The 15,247-nt window shown below is 58.3% G+C and overlaps 2 protein-coding genes across 6 annotated transcripts; both read left to right on the plus strand.

The window, feature by feature from the left end:
- Positions 1 to 633: 633 nt before the first annotated feature.
- Positions 634 to 10,896, plus strand: SLC26A6 (solute carrier family 26 member 6). Of its 5 annotated transcripts, none has more exons than XM_057705007.1 (21): positions 634 to 727; positions 2,794 to 2,952; positions 3,038 to 3,177; positions 3,418 to 3,528; positions 4,093 to 4,256; positions 4,445 to 4,609; positions 4,689 to 4,841; positions 5,159 to 5,241; positions 5,325 to 5,472; positions 5,746 to 5,859; positions 6,023 to 6,100; positions 6,419 to 6,514; positions 6,606 to 6,712; positions 6,892 to 6,961; positions 7,943 to 8,035; positions 8,121 to 8,225; positions 8,599 to 8,691; positions 9,588 to 9,767; positions 9,974 to 10,028; positions 10,283 to 10,419; positions 10,641 to 10,896. In XM_057705007.1, exons 1-21 carry the CDS (start codon positions 705 to 707, stop codon positions 10,653 to 10,655), a joined length of 2,289 nt encoding a protein of 762 aa, XP_057560990.1. In that variant the 5' UTR covers positions 634 to 704; the 3' UTR covers positions 10,656 to 10,896. The 5 variants fall into 5 exon arrangements, with proteins under 5 accessions (XP_057560990.1, XP_057560991.1, XP_057560993.1 ...); XM_057705008.1 differs by having other exon boundaries at positions 9,591 to 9,767; XM_057705010.1 differs by having other exon boundaries at positions 4,535 to 4,609.
- Positions 10,897 to 13,431: 2,535 nt separating this feature from the next.
- TMEM89 (transmembrane protein 89) lies at positions 13,432 to 14,210 on the plus strand. Its single transcript, XM_057704377.1, has 2 exons — positions 13,432 to 13,725; positions 14,061 to 14,210. The coding sequence occupies exons 1-2, from the start codon at positions 13,432 to 13,434 to the stop codon at positions 14,208 to 14,210; spliced, it is 444 nt and encodes a 147-aa protein (XP_057560360.1).
- Positions 14,211 to 15,247: the final 1,037 nt, after the last annotated feature.

A 15,247-nucleotide genomic window follows, 5' to 3' on the forward strand; every position in this document is an offset into this window, starting at 1 on the left:
AGACTTGGAGCTGCCGGGACATCGCGTTCCTCAGGAACTCTGGCAGAAGCCTCCGGGCCTGATGCCCAGCCAGTGCTATGTGCAGGGTAGGGGAACCTCGCAGCTTTTCAGGTCTGCGTGTCCAGCGTGGAAGGGAGGCCTCTGAGCCCCTACGGTCATAGAGACATTCCAGGTCTCAGCGGGAAAGCCTGAGTGTAGCGCCCTCAAATAGAGCCATGGGAGGCGCCATGGACCCGGACACCCCACGGAGAGCTAAGCCTCTGGTCACCAGCCGAGCCCCTAGACATCCTGCTCCACATCCCGCGGGGACCCTCCGCAAGAAGCCAGGACCTGGTATCAGCCCCATCCCACTCAGGGACCTGGGGCCACGGCTACGGCCAGGCCAGCTCGGGTCCTTAGTCCCGCTTCGGCGAAAACAACCGGCTCGGGGTGGAGAGCTAGGAGGGCCACGATGCGGAGCACGAGCCAAGCCGCACGGGGAGGAAGGGGTTAAATCTCTCTCCTCAGGGTTCGCTGCTCTGCGAGAGCATCCCTTAGGCCCCGCCCCGGAACGCTGACTGGCCCAAACCTTCCCCGTCCTGCCCGGGGATAGGCCGCTGGGAGCGCGCCGCAGGCCGCGCCTCCGCCCCGGCCCCGCCTTTCGGGCCTTAGCGGCCTCGCGCCGGAGCTGTGGGACTTGTCGCCTCTCTGTCTGCCCACCCACCATGGGGCTGTCGGAAGCGCCGGGGTGAGTGCAGGGCGCGGCGCCTGTTCCCCGTGCCCGAGCCTACGAGGCGCGGGCCACCCCTTGGCCCCCGAGCAGGCGCCCGGCTTGGCTTAGCTCGGAAGGGGTACGGCCGGGTCCCGGAGCAGGCATTTCCTGCCTGCCGCGCCTCGGTGTACCGCTTCGTAGATTTTCTGCAGGGGGCTGCCCAGCCGTAGCGAGGGATGGGGCGGGAGCCGGCGCGACCCCAGTCCTTGTGGGCTTTGCGAAAAGCCGCTCGAGCGCCGTCCAAGGGGCCGCCGGGAGGCGGCTGTGTGCGGAGGAGCCCCGGCCCAGGAGGCGCGCCGATGCGGCGCGTTGGGGCCCGGGGCGTGGCTGCAGGAGTGTCCATAGCCGGGGCCTGGGTCCACCCAGAGATGCAACGGGTCCGGGAATGAACGCTCGGGCGCTTCGGGCCGCTGGGCCCTCCTAGAGGGAGGGGCCAAGGATATAGGCCGCGCCCTCCAAGCGCAGGTTCGGCGCGGGGGGAGGGCGGGTGCGGGTAGCGGGAGTGGGAGCCCTTTAAGACCTCGAGTGACTCACGGAGGAGGGGCGAGGGGGCTCAAAGATCTCTGTGAGTCGGCAATACCAAGTCTCTGAGGATCGTCCTTGCACCCCCTCTACTCCCTCCTCCAACCGGGACATCCACGTTAGAGGCCCTTTCCAGGTGAGATTCTGCCCCTCGGGTGGGAACCTCACCGAAGGTCAGATCTTCTCACAGATCAGAACTTTCCTGACTGGTGAAGCCTTTCCCAGCAGGGGAGCGCTTCCCTCCAGGTACGATTCCCCCCAGTGAGATAAATTCCCAGGTGAGAGCTTTCTCCCATTGAAGGTGGGAGCCTCGCCCAGGTCAGAGCTTCCCTTAGGCGAGAATAACCCTCCAGATCAGAACTTTCCTGGCAGGTGAAAACTTCCCTGCTGGTGAAAGCTTTCCCCCAGGTAAGCGCTCCTGCTCTAAGAGCTCCTATTCCCAAGTGAGAACTATTTCTGGGACAGCTTCCCCCCTAGGTGAGACCTTCCTCCAGGTAAGAAATCCCTCCCCCCGGTCAGAGCTTCCCTTAGGCGAGAATAACCCTCCAGATCAGAACTTTCCTGGCAGGTGAGAACTTCCCTGCTGGTGAAAGCTTTCCCCCAGGTAAGCGCTCCTGCTCTAAGAGCTCCTATTCCCAAGTGAGAACTATTTCTGGGACAGCTTCCCCCCTAGGTGAGACCTTCTTCCAGGTAAGAACTCCCTCCCCCCCAGATCTCCTATTCCCAAGTGAGATTGTTCCCCTTACTCAGTTGGTAGCCACTGGGAAGATCAGAGATTCTCCCCAGGACAGAACTTACCTAGCTGGTGAAAACTTTCCTGTCAGGTGAGAACGTCCCCTTACGCGAGATCCTTCCAGAGATCTATTCCCAAGTGAATCGTCCCGCCTTGATATGGGAGCTTCTCTTTCCAGGGGGAAAACTCTCCCTCCTGGTGAGAGCCATCCCTTGGCTTTCCCAGATCAGGCCTGAGCTTGTCTACAACATGGACCCTCCACCTGGAGGCCCGGAGGCAATCTCAGCCCCAACACTTTCCTTCTCTTAGAGCCTCCTCATGTGAAGAGAGGCTTGCCTGGTTTGCTGAATTCCTTCCTTGCGTGTGCTCTCAGACAGCACGCACTGGGCTCATGGGGCAGCTGGATAAGGACTCAGACTGGACTGGGATTGGCTGGAGAAGAGCAGGGGCTGGGGGGAGGGGGCTGGGAGGGGCAGTCAGGCTGGAACTTAGATTGGTGAATCCTCAGGGCTGGGCAGCCACACCTGGGCTGAGTGTGGCTTGTGCTCGTCCTGCTGTCTCTTTGTGGGGGACTTTGGCCCAGCAAGAATCTTCCACCAGCCAAAGTTCAGGTACTGCCCCTGCCTCGGCATGGGCATAGGGCCTGCAGGAGCCAGCTGGGGGGGTAGACCTACCTAGATCTTGGGACCTAGAAAAGTCAGGTGGGCGACTCTCTGGCCCCATGTGGAGGTCTAGGGAAGGCTGGGTCAGGAGTGCCCTCACTGTGTCTCTGGCCTCACCACCCCAGAGAGAGGGACACACAGGCACTGCTGCCCACGACGCAGGCAATGGAGCTGAGGAGGCGAAATTACCATGTGGAGCGGCCACTGCTGAACCAAGAACAGCTGGAGGAGCTGGGGAGCCGGAGCTCAGCAGCTGGGACCCTCCAGTGGCGAACCTGGTTTCGGTAAGGCTGGGGGTGAGGCGGGGGCTGGGGGCACTGGTAGGATCGAGGTAGCCCCTGTCTCTGATACCTACCCTTGTGTCCCCAGGTGTTCCCGTGCTCGGGCCCGAGCCCTTCTGCTCCAATACCTACCAGTTTTGGCCTGGCTACCCCAGTATCCTGTGCGTGACTGGCTTCTGGGTGACTTGTTGTCTGGCCTGAGTGTGGCCATTATGCAGCTACCACAGGGTGAGCCACCGTTGACCTGAAGACTGTATCCTCAGCCCTTGGATGGTGACCCCAACCCTTCAAGGCCCTGGCCTGTGGTCTGTGAACCACCACTCGCCCTCCCCCACCCCACTCTCCTGGCCAAAACCCAGAAGCACGACCCCTGCCCCTGGAACTATGGCCCATGACCCAGGACTGGGGTTTCCTCATCCTTTCAAGACCCTGGCCTCCATGTCTACATTGCTACCATTCTACCTCCAGGCCTGGCCTATGCCCTCCTGGCTGGATTGCCCCCCGTGTTTGGCCTCTACAGCTCCTTCTATCCTGTCTTTATCTATTTCCTGTTTGGCACTTCCCGGCACATCTCCGTGGGTGAGTGGAGCCAGGCCCAGCCTTGCAGGAGGATGTCCACATTCCCCATGGAGGACAGGGTGAGGGAGGGCTAGGCAGGGCAAGGAAACATAGGGAAGAGTGAGGGAGGCATTGGTGCTGGGTCACTGGGAGACTGGCCCAAGGGTCATTCCAAGCAGGACTGGGTCTCTGACCGTGGCGACACAGATTCGGGTTACCTAGAGGCCCTGGCCCAGGAGGATGTGGGTAGGTGAAGCAACTCAAGGGGCCCAGATCTGACACAGGCTTGAGAGCCTGAGGCAGGCCATGCCCCCTTCCCCATTCCACTTTTCACAAGGGGAGTGATTATGCGCCAGTGGACACAGGTGGCACAGGGTAGATGATGCAGGGCCAACATTTCTAGCCACCTCAAGAGTCTTTGAACTTAGGGTTCATACCCGACCACCAGCACTGCCTCTGTTTGCACAGCAGAGTCTGAGGGTATGGGTCTAGAACTGGGTGTCTCCTGACCTCTCCCTTAAGACCAGGACTCCAGGGCAGGGCAGTGTCCCCTCCCCTTCAGACCACCCTGATCTGCCCCTGCAGGCACCTTTGCTATCATGTCCGTGATGGTGGGCAGTGTGACAGAATCACTGGCTCCGGATGAAGCCTTCCTGCAGGCTTCGAACTCCACTGTCGATGTGGCAGCTAGAGACACTACCCGGGTGCAGCTGGCTTCCACACTCAGTGTCCTTGTTGGCCTCTTCCAGGTGCGGAGCAGTCAGGAGTACATGCCTCCGACTACCAAACCCACCCCCCACCCCATCTGACAGTACCCCTGAGTGTCTGGCCATCACCGTCTTCCTCCTCCTCATCACTCATTCCCCTCTGATCCCACCTGCCCTGGGCTCAGCTCCGGCCACCCCTAGGACCCTTGCCTACCCTGATTGCCCCACAGGTGGGGCTGGGCCTGGTCCATTTTGGCTTCGTGGTCACCTACCTGTCAGAGCCTCTGGTCCGAGCCTATACCACAGCCGCGTCTGTGCAGGTCTTCATCTCGCAGCTCAAGTATGTGTTTGGCCTCCATCTGAGCAGCCGCTCTGGGCCGCTGTCCCTCATCTATGTGAGTGACGGTGGGAGGAGGGAAGGGTGGGTGGTGGCCCAGGACCTTAAGTGCTGGCTGTGACCCTGCCTCCCCTCAGACAGTACTGGAGGTCTGCTGGAAGCTGCCCGAGACTGTGATCGGCACCATGGTCACAGCAGTTGTGGCAGGGGTGGTGCTCGTGCTGGTGAAGCTGTTGAATGACAAGCTGCGGCGACATCTGCCCATGCCGCTCCCTGGGGAGCTGCTTACGGTTCGAATTCTGGTGGGGGGAGGGGGGACATGGGAAGGGCACGTGAGGATACATCCCTGCTGTGTAGGTATCCCCCCGGGTATTTAAAGACTAGCTGGAGTGGGCACTGAGGACTGGGGGGAACCACAGCAGACAGCCCCTGAAAACATCTCCCTTTCTCCAAAATGGTGGTGTCCATCTCTTACCCTGTCACTGACTTCTGCCCACCCCTCTGAAGGTTTTGCTTCAGGCCTCTCTCTACCCCCAAAGTGGTTTCTCCATCCCCCTTAACGGTGGTACCAGCACCTCCCTCCCCTGACTCCATCCTCTCCCCGTAGCTCATCGGGGCCACAGGCATCTCCTACGGCGTGGGACTACAGCACAGATTTGAGGTGGATGTCGTGGGCAGAATCCCTGCAGGGTGAGCTCCAGCCCCTGTCAGGTCGGGGGGGTTGGGCGGCCAGGGCCAGAACCTTCCTTTGGCCTCACAGATGTCCCTCACAGGCTGGTGCCCCCAGTGGCCCCCAGCCCCCAGCTGTTCGCAAAGCTTGTGGGAAATGCCTTCGCCATCGCTGTGGTTGGGTTCGCCATTGCCATCTCGCTGGGGAAGATCTTCGCCCTGAGGCATGGATACCGGGTGGACAGCAACCAGGTCTGGGGAATGAGATGCGGGACATGGAGGGGGCAGGTGTACAGAGACCCCAGGGCCTGGGGGGATGGATTACCAGGTGGGAGACAGGGAAACAGCAAACCGATGTGCTGGGCCATACGTGGGGGACTGAGGGTGGGAGAGCAGGACACAGGGGACAGTGGCCAAGTCTTTGGGGGCTACTGAGTGGGGATGGAGGTTAGGAATGCATAGGCCTGGACACAGCGACCATGCACTGCTAGTGACGTGTCCTCACCCCTGCACTCCCTCCATCAGGAGCTGGTGGCGCTCGGCCTCAGTAACCTCATCGGGGGCATCTTCCAGTGCTTCCCTGTGAGCTGCTCTATGTCTCGGAGCCTGGTACAGGAGAGCACCGGGGGCAACACACAGGTGCGGTGTAGGTGTGGGCACGGGTGTGCACCTGCGTGTACACACTGCTTTGCCTGGGTGGTGGTCCTACCCGCTGCTCTCCCCGCTCCCGCCTGCTCCCCCTTCCCCGCTTCTTTCTCCCCTGTGCTCCAGCCCCCACCTCGTGCTCACCCCTACTGTACAGGTGGCTGGAGCCATCTCCTCCCTCTTCATCCTCATCATCATCGTCAAACTTGGAGAGCTCTTCCAGGACCTGCCCAAGGTGAGCCCCCACCCCCACCCAGCCTGGCTTGAAGGCCAGGGATTCAGAGCAGCCAGTCGGGTCCCAGGGGAGGGGAGGGGTACAGCATCATGCCGTTTTTCAAGCTTGAGATCTCTGGGGTGAGATCTGGAGTCGAGGGTCAGGGATAAGAGCCTTTCAGAGTCAGACCCAAGTTGTCAGGTTCGGGGGCAGGAGGTGGTTAGTGTCATTCGGGGTCATATCCAGGTGCTCGAGGACAGTCTGGCTTATGCTGGGTGGTCAGGGGGGTCAATGTCCTGCACCTCTCAGTAGCCCCTGGTGACCCTCCCCCTCCCCCAGGCAGTCCTGGCCGCCGTCATCATCGTGAACCTGAAGGGCATGTTGAAGCAGTTCACCGACATATGCTCCCTCTGGAAGGCAAATCGAGCAGATCTGGTGAGAGGCCTGGGAGCCTCGGCGTGGGGTCAGGGCCTTCAGCCCCGGTGGCCCTTCTAGACCCTGTTGACCGCTACCCTTCTGTTTTTAGCTCATCTGGCTGGTGACCTTTTTGGCCACCATCCTACTGAACCTGGACCTTGGCCTGGCAGTTGCGGTGGTCTTCTCCCTGCTGCTGGTGGTGGTTCGCACACAGCTGTGAGTCACCCCTTTGGCTCCCACCCCCCGCCCCTGCCTCATTCCAGCTGGTGAGGGAGTGAGGTCCACACTGGCTTCCCCCAGCTTTCCCATATCTTGGGGGTGACCCCAGGCTCCTTAGAACCACCTCATTGCCCCCTCTCCTAAGGCCCCCTCTTCTCACACTCTCTCCTTCACAGGCCCCGCTACTCTGTCCTGGGGCAGGTGCCAGACACGGATATTTACAGAGACGTGGCAGAGTACTCAGAAGTGAGTGGCGGGGCTAAGCCAGAGGATGGCACGGACAGGGTGGGACAGAGGAAGACTGAGCAATCCCTTAACAGATCCTTCCATAGCTGGCAAGGACACGGGGGTGCGGGCTGGGGCTCTAAGGGTGATTTGATCCTTGGAATTACAAGGGTGGAATTTGGGTCTATGACCCCCACACTCAGAGTATGGGCCTCGGGGCCTGGGGGAGGGGTCTGTCTTGGAGGCAGCAGTACAAGCCCCATCCGGCAGAGTAGCCTTGGGTCAGGAATGCAGAGGGGCAGGATCTGGGGCACCAGAATGTGGGGGAGGCTGTTTCCTAATCTGATCAGTGAGGTTACTGATTCTCCATCCTTTACCTCCTGAGAAGTCTCATACCAAGCTCTGGGAACAAAGGTGGGGACTCTGGAATAAAACAAGCTTATTTCCTCTGATGGAGCCTTGAAGGCTGAGCACATTATGATTAGGCAGAGTAAGGGGAGAACATGAGGGGAGAAGCTCAGCTGGATGGAAAGGGAGGTGGCGGGGGGCAGGGAGGGGATGGGGCGGTGCAGGGACATCGTTCAGGCCCAAAGGCCTGGAGTGTCCTGAGTGGGGTGGGAGCCGAGGAAGCTTGGCTGGGCTGGCAGCTGAGGGGGGTGTCTCTGTCCGCATGCAGAAAATGACCCCAGTGCTGGAGTTGGAGACCCAAGACCTAAGAGCCTTGCAACCTGGCCTGGGTGTTGGCAGAAGGAGGGGAGATGGGGTGGGAGAGGTTCAGGGTGCCTGGAGGAAGAAGCCACTGCTCTGACAGGACTGGCTGAGGGTCAGGATGACCCCACCATCTCCCGGGAGGGCATGGACCGAAGGCTGGGCCTGTGTTGGTTGGGAAGCAGAGGGTTGGGGGTGTCAGGTACTGGGGTACAGAGGGGAGGAAAGAAAGGAGAGCGAGATGCAGCTGGGAGAGACAAGGGCTCAGCCACCCCCAACCTTACCCGTCCCCAGGCCAGGGAGGTCCCGGGTGTGAAGGTCTTCCGCTCCTCGGCCACCATGTATTTTGCCAACGCTGAGCTCTACAGTGACACGCTGAAGCAGAAGGTGAGGCTTGAGGGCCACAGAGGAAGGGGCAGAGGGTCCCTCACCTCTCCAGTGTCCACATCCCCTGCTCTATCCTTTGCTCTAGTGTGGTGTGGATGTGGACCACCTCATCACCCAGAAGAAGAAGCTGCTTAGGAAGCAGGAGCTAAAGCTGAAGCGACTGCAGAAGCAAAATAAGCTCCCGAAACAGGCAGGGGCCCCTCTGACCCCACCCAGACTTTATCCCAGCCTCCTGGCTTCTCACCCTCATTCTTTACCCCTCCTCCTCCCCACCCCCGATGCCCCCAGGGACGCTACTTTACTTCTATGGCAGGTCAGCGCTCTAGGAAAGAGTTCTGGTTTTCTTCTGCCTCCTAAGCCGATGGTGGTGTGAACCATCACAGTCCCCTTCCCAAAATGGGTCAAAACCCCACAGCCTTCCTCCTGGCTGCCCAGGGTCCCAAGGTTCAGTTCCTGGTCCACCTGCCTGCCCAAAGCCAGGAGGCGACATCAGGCTTGCCAGGCCTGGTTGCCACATGACAGCTGGGACACCTCTTTCCTGGTCCCCCTCTTTCCTGGCCTAGGCTGCCGCCTCCAAGGCCACTTCTATTTCCATCAATGTCAACACCAGTGTTGCAGACATCGAGAGCAATGATGTGGAGGGCTCCAAGGCCGAGGTGAGGCTGGAGGTGGGAGAGGGGCCAACTATGAGCTGCAGGGATGAGGGTGCCCGTGTGTGTCCTGGGAGGAAATCCATGGACCTACCAGCTGTGGGTTCAAGGTTGTTGTGCCAGCGGCAGGAGGAGTGGAGAGATGGATCAGATACTCTGCAGGGAGATCTCTAGTGATATGCCATAGAATTCTGTCTGTGGCTCTCTGGTCTGTAATCTGAGGCCTAGACAAAGACCTTGAATTTGTGGATTCTACAAGACCCTGCAGTCGGTGTTCATGGGCAGAGGGAAGGGACTGGGCATGTGGGAAAAATCGGGGATCAAAGGCGACACCAAAATTAGAGACTCAGAAAGGACTTCCCTGGTGACCCAGTGGTTAAGACTCTGTGCTTCCAATGCAGGGGGCACAGGCTCGATCCCTGGTCAGGGAAGTTCCACATGTCGCCTGCCCCCCCACCCCACTGCCCCCGCCAAAAAAAAGAGACTCATGAAGGGTGCCAGGATATTTGTGTGTGCACGTGTGTCCACGTGTCTCTTCTGGTTTGTCCCTGGGCCCCCTACCCACTCCACTCTGGCTGACTGAGGATGGGGCGTGGTCTCCCGCTGCCCACCCTTCTTAAGTGTCCCTATTAAGTGTGGGCCCAGGAGGTAGCAGAGCAGTAGATTCACGTCTGTGTGTGCTCCCGGAGTCTGGGCATCCTCTCCTGCGTGTCCCCATGTGTCCCTGCTGTTTTTACATGCAGGCTCCCTATGTCCATGTCCTCATGGGTCCCCTGCATGCCCCATTTATGTGGGCGTTTACACGTATGCTCTCATATCTGATCCTGTGTGTCTCTGCACCTGTGCATGTTCTCTGCCTTTACCCACTGTGGGCGGCACTTGCAGTGTGTCTGGTTCGCCAGCAGGTGAGCGCAGGGACGGAGCTAGAGGATATAGCAGCCAGGGGTCAAGAAGATGCCAAGGCCCCAGACATGTCCTCACTGAAGGCCCTGGGCCTGCCTCAGCCAGATTTCCACAGCCTCATCCTGGACCTGAGCTCTCTCTCCTTCGTGGACACTGTGTGTCTCAAGAGCCTGAAGAATGTAAGGGGCTGGGGGCATCCCTAAGAAGGGCCTTGGGGGAGGACAAGGCCCTTCAACCCTGACCCCAATAACTAACTCCAAGAGCCCTCGGAGCCTGACCCCAGCTATCTGAGCCCCCCCTCTGAACTCCCTCCCCTCAGCCTGCCCAGGTGCCCCTTCAGAGCCCGTGAGCCTTCCTCTGAGTCTGGCCCCCTTTTCTGCTGCAGATTTTCCGTGACTTCCGGGAGATCGAGGTGGAGGTGTACATGGCTGCCTGCCACTGTGCGTGGGGTAGACACAGCAAGAGCAGTCCGGGGAGGGGTGGGGATTCTGGCCAAGGAGTCTGCCAGGCAGCACTAAGAAAAAGTCTTTCTCTGAAACTGGAGGTCAGAGGTGTCCTAGGAGGCAGGGGTCAAGGGTCAAGAGTGGGGGGTTAGCTATAAGCCTCAGGGGTGGTGGTCAGGGTGACGTTCTGCCGGTGCCTGGGGGTTCCTGGTGGTTCTGCGAGTCTGGGGGGACCTACTCTTTGCCTACAGCTCCAGTGGTCACACAGCTTGAGGCCGGGCACTTCTTCGATTCATCTATCACCAAGCAGCATCTCTTTGCCTCTGTCCACGATGCTGTCATCTTTGCACTCCAGCACCCGAGGTCCGACCCCATCAATCCTGTTTTGGTGAGCTGACCTCTGGCCTGCTGAGCTCTTTTTATCTACTGCTTGTCCCATCCTGACCCCATTTCCAGGAAGTCCACCCTTCCTGCATGGCTCTGAATGCCTCTGTCCCTAGTGGACCCACTGCCTTCCCCTCCTGCCTTTACAGGAAGCTGCTCCCAGGGGAAGGGGTAGTTCATGTCCTTTGGAAACTGACAGGAGCCTCTCCTCCTCTCTCTGCCCAGGCTACCAAACTCTGACCATGCTGCCACCCTGCCTGTGACTGCCCACCTCTGGAGGTTGTGACAGGGTACCTGTGAGAACCCGCTACCCCTGGGCTGCCTCCACGTCACCCAGGAGTCCCCTCCACGCACATGCATATAACTCAGGGATGGAGGTCCTGGGACTCCAAGTGCAGTGCTCCAGGCCTGGGATGAAGCACTGGCCAAGTTGGAGGAGCATGCATGTTTTAGCCTCAGGAATAAAGATTTGTTTGCCCAATGCCAGGCTCTGCTGTGGCTTGGTGGGGGCTTGGTGGGGGTGGGGGCGTGGGCCACAGCCCTGGCTTCTGACCCTTCTTACACCCCGAAGTGGGAACTGGGGTCAGAAGTTGGAGAGAAAGTTTGGGGAGGGCAAGGTCAGGCAGGAGGAGTGTTGAGCAGGAGGGAGAGCTGTGGAGCCAGGCCCAGGGTGGGGGCCTCCCAGGCCCAAGTTTCTCCCCAGCCACGCACAGCCCTTGGCACCACTGTCTTCAGCTGTAAAATGATTGGAATCAGAACTGCTTCTCAGGAATGACCTGTTCTCAGGAACACCTGATAAGGTGCAGGGCAGGCCGGGTGCCACTGAGCAGCCTCTGGAGGGTGTGGTGTGAACACCTGAGTAACCAGCTGAGGGAGCACAGGGTACTCCCAAGTGTTGCTAGTCTGCACTGAAAAGTCAGAATGTGGGAATTCCCTGGCGGTCTAGTGCTTAGGACTTAGCACTTTCACTGCCAAGGGTGAGTGTTTGACCCATGGTTGAGGAACTAAGATCTCGCAAGCCGCACGGCACGGCCAAAACAAATAAAAAAACAAAAAAAGTAAGAATATGCATGATTAATTTACTTGGGAAAAATGCCTGTTCGTATAATTAGATTACCTGGGCTTTGCAGGTCTCTGTCAGCAAAGAACCATGTGTTGATTTCTGCCATAAACACCAACATCTGGGCATGTGGCCCAGTGGGCAGCAGTGGGCCTTCAGGTCAGCTGATACTGAGTGACTGGGGGTCAGGGTGGGGGGTCGAATTTTTCTGGGCCGCAGTGTCCTCACCAGGAGAGCAGGAATGGTAGTAGTATCCACTTCACGGGTTGCTCAATGAGTATTAAATGAGTAAATGCCACAAATAACTTGCAGCAGTGCTGGGCTCACATTTACCCGCCAAAACACGTGAGGTGAGCCTGCTGTTCGCAGGTCCTGACCAGGTGCCGGGCTCTGTGCTGGACCAGTGGACAGAGGCTGCCCTGCCCTGCCCTGCCAGTCACAGAGGCACCCCTTGCCTGGCTGTTCTATCCTGGCCTGTGTCAGTGCCCTGGTCTGGGTTCGCAAATCATCTTCCTTTCCCAACCCCCCAGAACCTTGCCGAGGAAGTCAGGGCCCTTTGTCTACTCTGTCACACTGCCTCCAGGTACCAGGAACAATGCCTGGCACATGGAGGTGCTTGGTAAATACTGTTTAAGTGAAGCTTATGTGCTGGAGTGGAAGGTAAACCTCAAACATGAACTTGCAGATACAGGCAGACCTTGTTTTATTGCACTTCACCGATACTGTGTTTTTTACAAATTGAAGGTTTGTGACAACACTGCATCAAGTGTCTTTTGGTGCTATTTTCCAACAACATTTGCTCATTGCATGTCTCTGTCACAATATGGTAATTCTGGAAATATTTCATACTTTTTCACTATTATGTTTGTTATGAGGCTCTGTGGTCAGTGATCTTTGATGTTTCTACTGTGACTCGCTGAAGGCTCAGATGATGGTTAGCGATTTTTAGCAATAAAGTGTTTTTTTAATGAAGTATGTACTTTTTTTTAGACGTAATGCTATTTCACGCTTAATAGACTACAGTATAGTGTCAACATAACTTTTATATGCACTGGGAAACCAAAAAATTTGTGCGACTCGCTTTATCGTGGTGGTCTGGAACTGAAGCACAGCATCTCCAAGGTATACCTGTACTTGGAAATGCTTTGAAGAAAATAAAACAGGGTTGGGACTTCCCTGACGGTCCAGTGGTTAAGACTCAGCACTTCCATTGCAGGGGGCACTGGTTCGATCCCTGGTCAGGGAACTAAGATCCCACGTGCTGCAACGTGGCTGAACAAAAATAAATAAAACAGAGTCACATGAAAGGACTGTGTTACTTAGGATGGTTATGGGAGGGAGGCTCAGAGAGCAGATGACACTTGAACTGAAATCCAGCCGTGAGAGGTCTCTTTCTAGGACAGTGCTCCTGGCATAGGGAATAGCAGGTGTATTCAAGGAACACCAGGGAGGCCTACACAAGGCAGGAGGGGAGACCGGAGCACAGAGCACCTCAAAGGCCAGGGTGAGCCTTCAGGCTTTATTCGGAGAGCGCGCGTCCACATTTTTGAGTGCTCGCTCTACTGCGACGCAGACCATGGGGCTGAGTCTGGGCGTAGGGGACCAGCTTAGGGGAGCAGCTCTGTGTGCTCTGCTTGGTTGGCCTGTGGTTGGTGCTGCCGCTGGTGGAGAGCAGCATTAGGAGCTGTTGGGTGTTAGAATTTTAGGGGTTGGATGTTAGGTGAGGAGGAGGGAGAGGGGAAAGGAGGTGTTCCTTCAGTCCTGGGCCCCAAGCCTGCCCTCCTCCTCAGCCCTAGAACCCAGCCCTGCCCTCCCCCGCCACCACATTTTCTGGCCAGGCTTCCCCTCATGAAGCCATGGGCCCAGCTGGAACCTCCTGCCTCACCTGCCCCTGGGGGAGGGGTGTTTGCCCGTTGCCAGGCGCCCAGGTTCCGGCTCCTGGCACTTGCCGCGGCCATGCTGCGTGCACGGTCCTTCCTGCCATGGCTGCTTCTGCTAGCGATGCCTGTCTGCACCTACGCCTGGGCACGACCCCTGTGGTATCAGGTGGGGCTGGACTTACAGCCCTGGGGGTGCCAGCCAAACAGCCCGGAGGGTTGTGAGGGCAGCCTTGGCTGTCCTGGCCATTGGATGGGCCTCGGGGTGAACCGCATCTACCCAGTGGCTGGGGTCACGGTCACCACTACCATGATGCTGATGCTCAGCCGTGCAGTGATGCAGCGGCGGCGCTCACAGGCCACTAAGAGTGAGGTGAGCACAGCACTGCTTCGTCCCCACAGCCTGCTTCCTCTACCCATCCTCCTACTCAGGTCATGTGGGCCTCCTGCTGCCCTCCCCCATCACTCACACTCCAGGGTCCCTGCATCTGTCCACACCCAATAGCCCGTGACCATTTCCCATGGGTGGTACCCCACCCCATCCTCCCCCTTTAATATCCCTATTCCTCATCCAGCCTCCAAGGGCCCCATGACTACCTTAGACCACAATAGACCCTCCGTGATCTTCCATCATCCCAATGCCCCCTTCCCACTGCACCTCTGTCTCATTCCTCTGTTCTCACTCCTGCATCTTGGTCCTACCCTCAGCATCCGCAGGTGATTGCTAACCCCTGTGCACGTTGGAAACGACGGGCCCCGATCTCAGACCGCGCCCTGCTCCTCGGGGTCCTGCATATGCTGGATGCCCTCCTGGTCCATATTGGGGGCCACCTGCAGCGTCTAGCCATCCAGCAGTGATCCCAAATAAAGGTGACTCCCACCCAGAGTGGGTGACCCAACATATTCCTCTCTTTGCCTGGTGGCCTGTTGGGGCGGGGATGGCCTGAGGCTCCAGGCCAGGCTCAGGCCTGTGTGTCTCGTTCTCTCCAGGTCTGTCTGGACCCTGTGCCCCTTTTCTACTTGTGGCGCCAGTAGACCCATCGAGGCCTCAGTGCATTGATGGCTGGGCAGGTGGGGCCTGGGCTGGCTCACACTGCTCCATTGCCCCCACCAACAGACCCCTCCTCTCTAAGGATTCCACTCACAAATACAACTGCTCCTCTGAGGTTCCTCAGGGGTCCCCAGTGTGGTGGGAAAAGACTTGGCTATCAGGGCAGTTGTGGGTGCTCCAGGGAGGGCAGCCTGTTGGTGACCACCTGGCTGAGTCAGCTATGGCTCCTGGTTGAGCCTACAGGGCCTAAGCTGGGGATGGGGGGTAGAGGGAGGGCCCTGACTGCCTTCATCTTTGTGACATCTCAAACATGCTTTAGCACCTAAGTGGCCCTTGCTGTAAGCCTCCTGGAGGTGGCACAACGGCTGAACATCCCCAAAGGGGCCCTCACTCCCTTCTTCCCGTCCTTCTACCATAGGCATCAGGATCTGCTGATGAACAGAACTGGCTCCTCCCTTATCCACTCACAAATAGGGGAGAGTGGAGGTGGTGGTGAAGCAGACTCAGAAAGTCAATTCCTCTGCAGAGAGGTGTGCTGAGCCATTTGGGGTAGGGCAAGTATGGGCTGACTGCTGGGACCTGAAGGATGAGTGGGGTAATGAGAAGAGGGAGAGAGTGCTCCAGTCAGAAGCATAAGCACATACAAGAGCCAGGTGGGGAAAGAGACTTTGACCTGTTGTAGGAACTATAAGGTGGTCAGGAGTTCAGGGGAAAGAAGGAACTCTGGAGCACAGGAGAGAGCAGGCTGGGGAGGGACAGGAGGTGGTGTCTCCTAGGGAGGCTGTGGTAGGCCCTCAAGATGTCCATGGAATCTGTGAATATTTTACAGTACATCGCAAAAAGG

The sequence above is a fragment of the Hippopotamus amphibius genome, chromosome 13, assembly GCF_030028045.1.
Source record: "Hippopotamus amphibius kiboko isolate mHipAmp2 chromosome 13, mHipAmp2.hap2, whole genome shotgun sequence".
NCBI classification, from domain to species: domain Eukaryota; kingdom Metazoa; phylum Chordata; class Mammalia; order Artiodactyla; family Hippopotamidae; genus Hippopotamus; species Hippopotamus amphibius.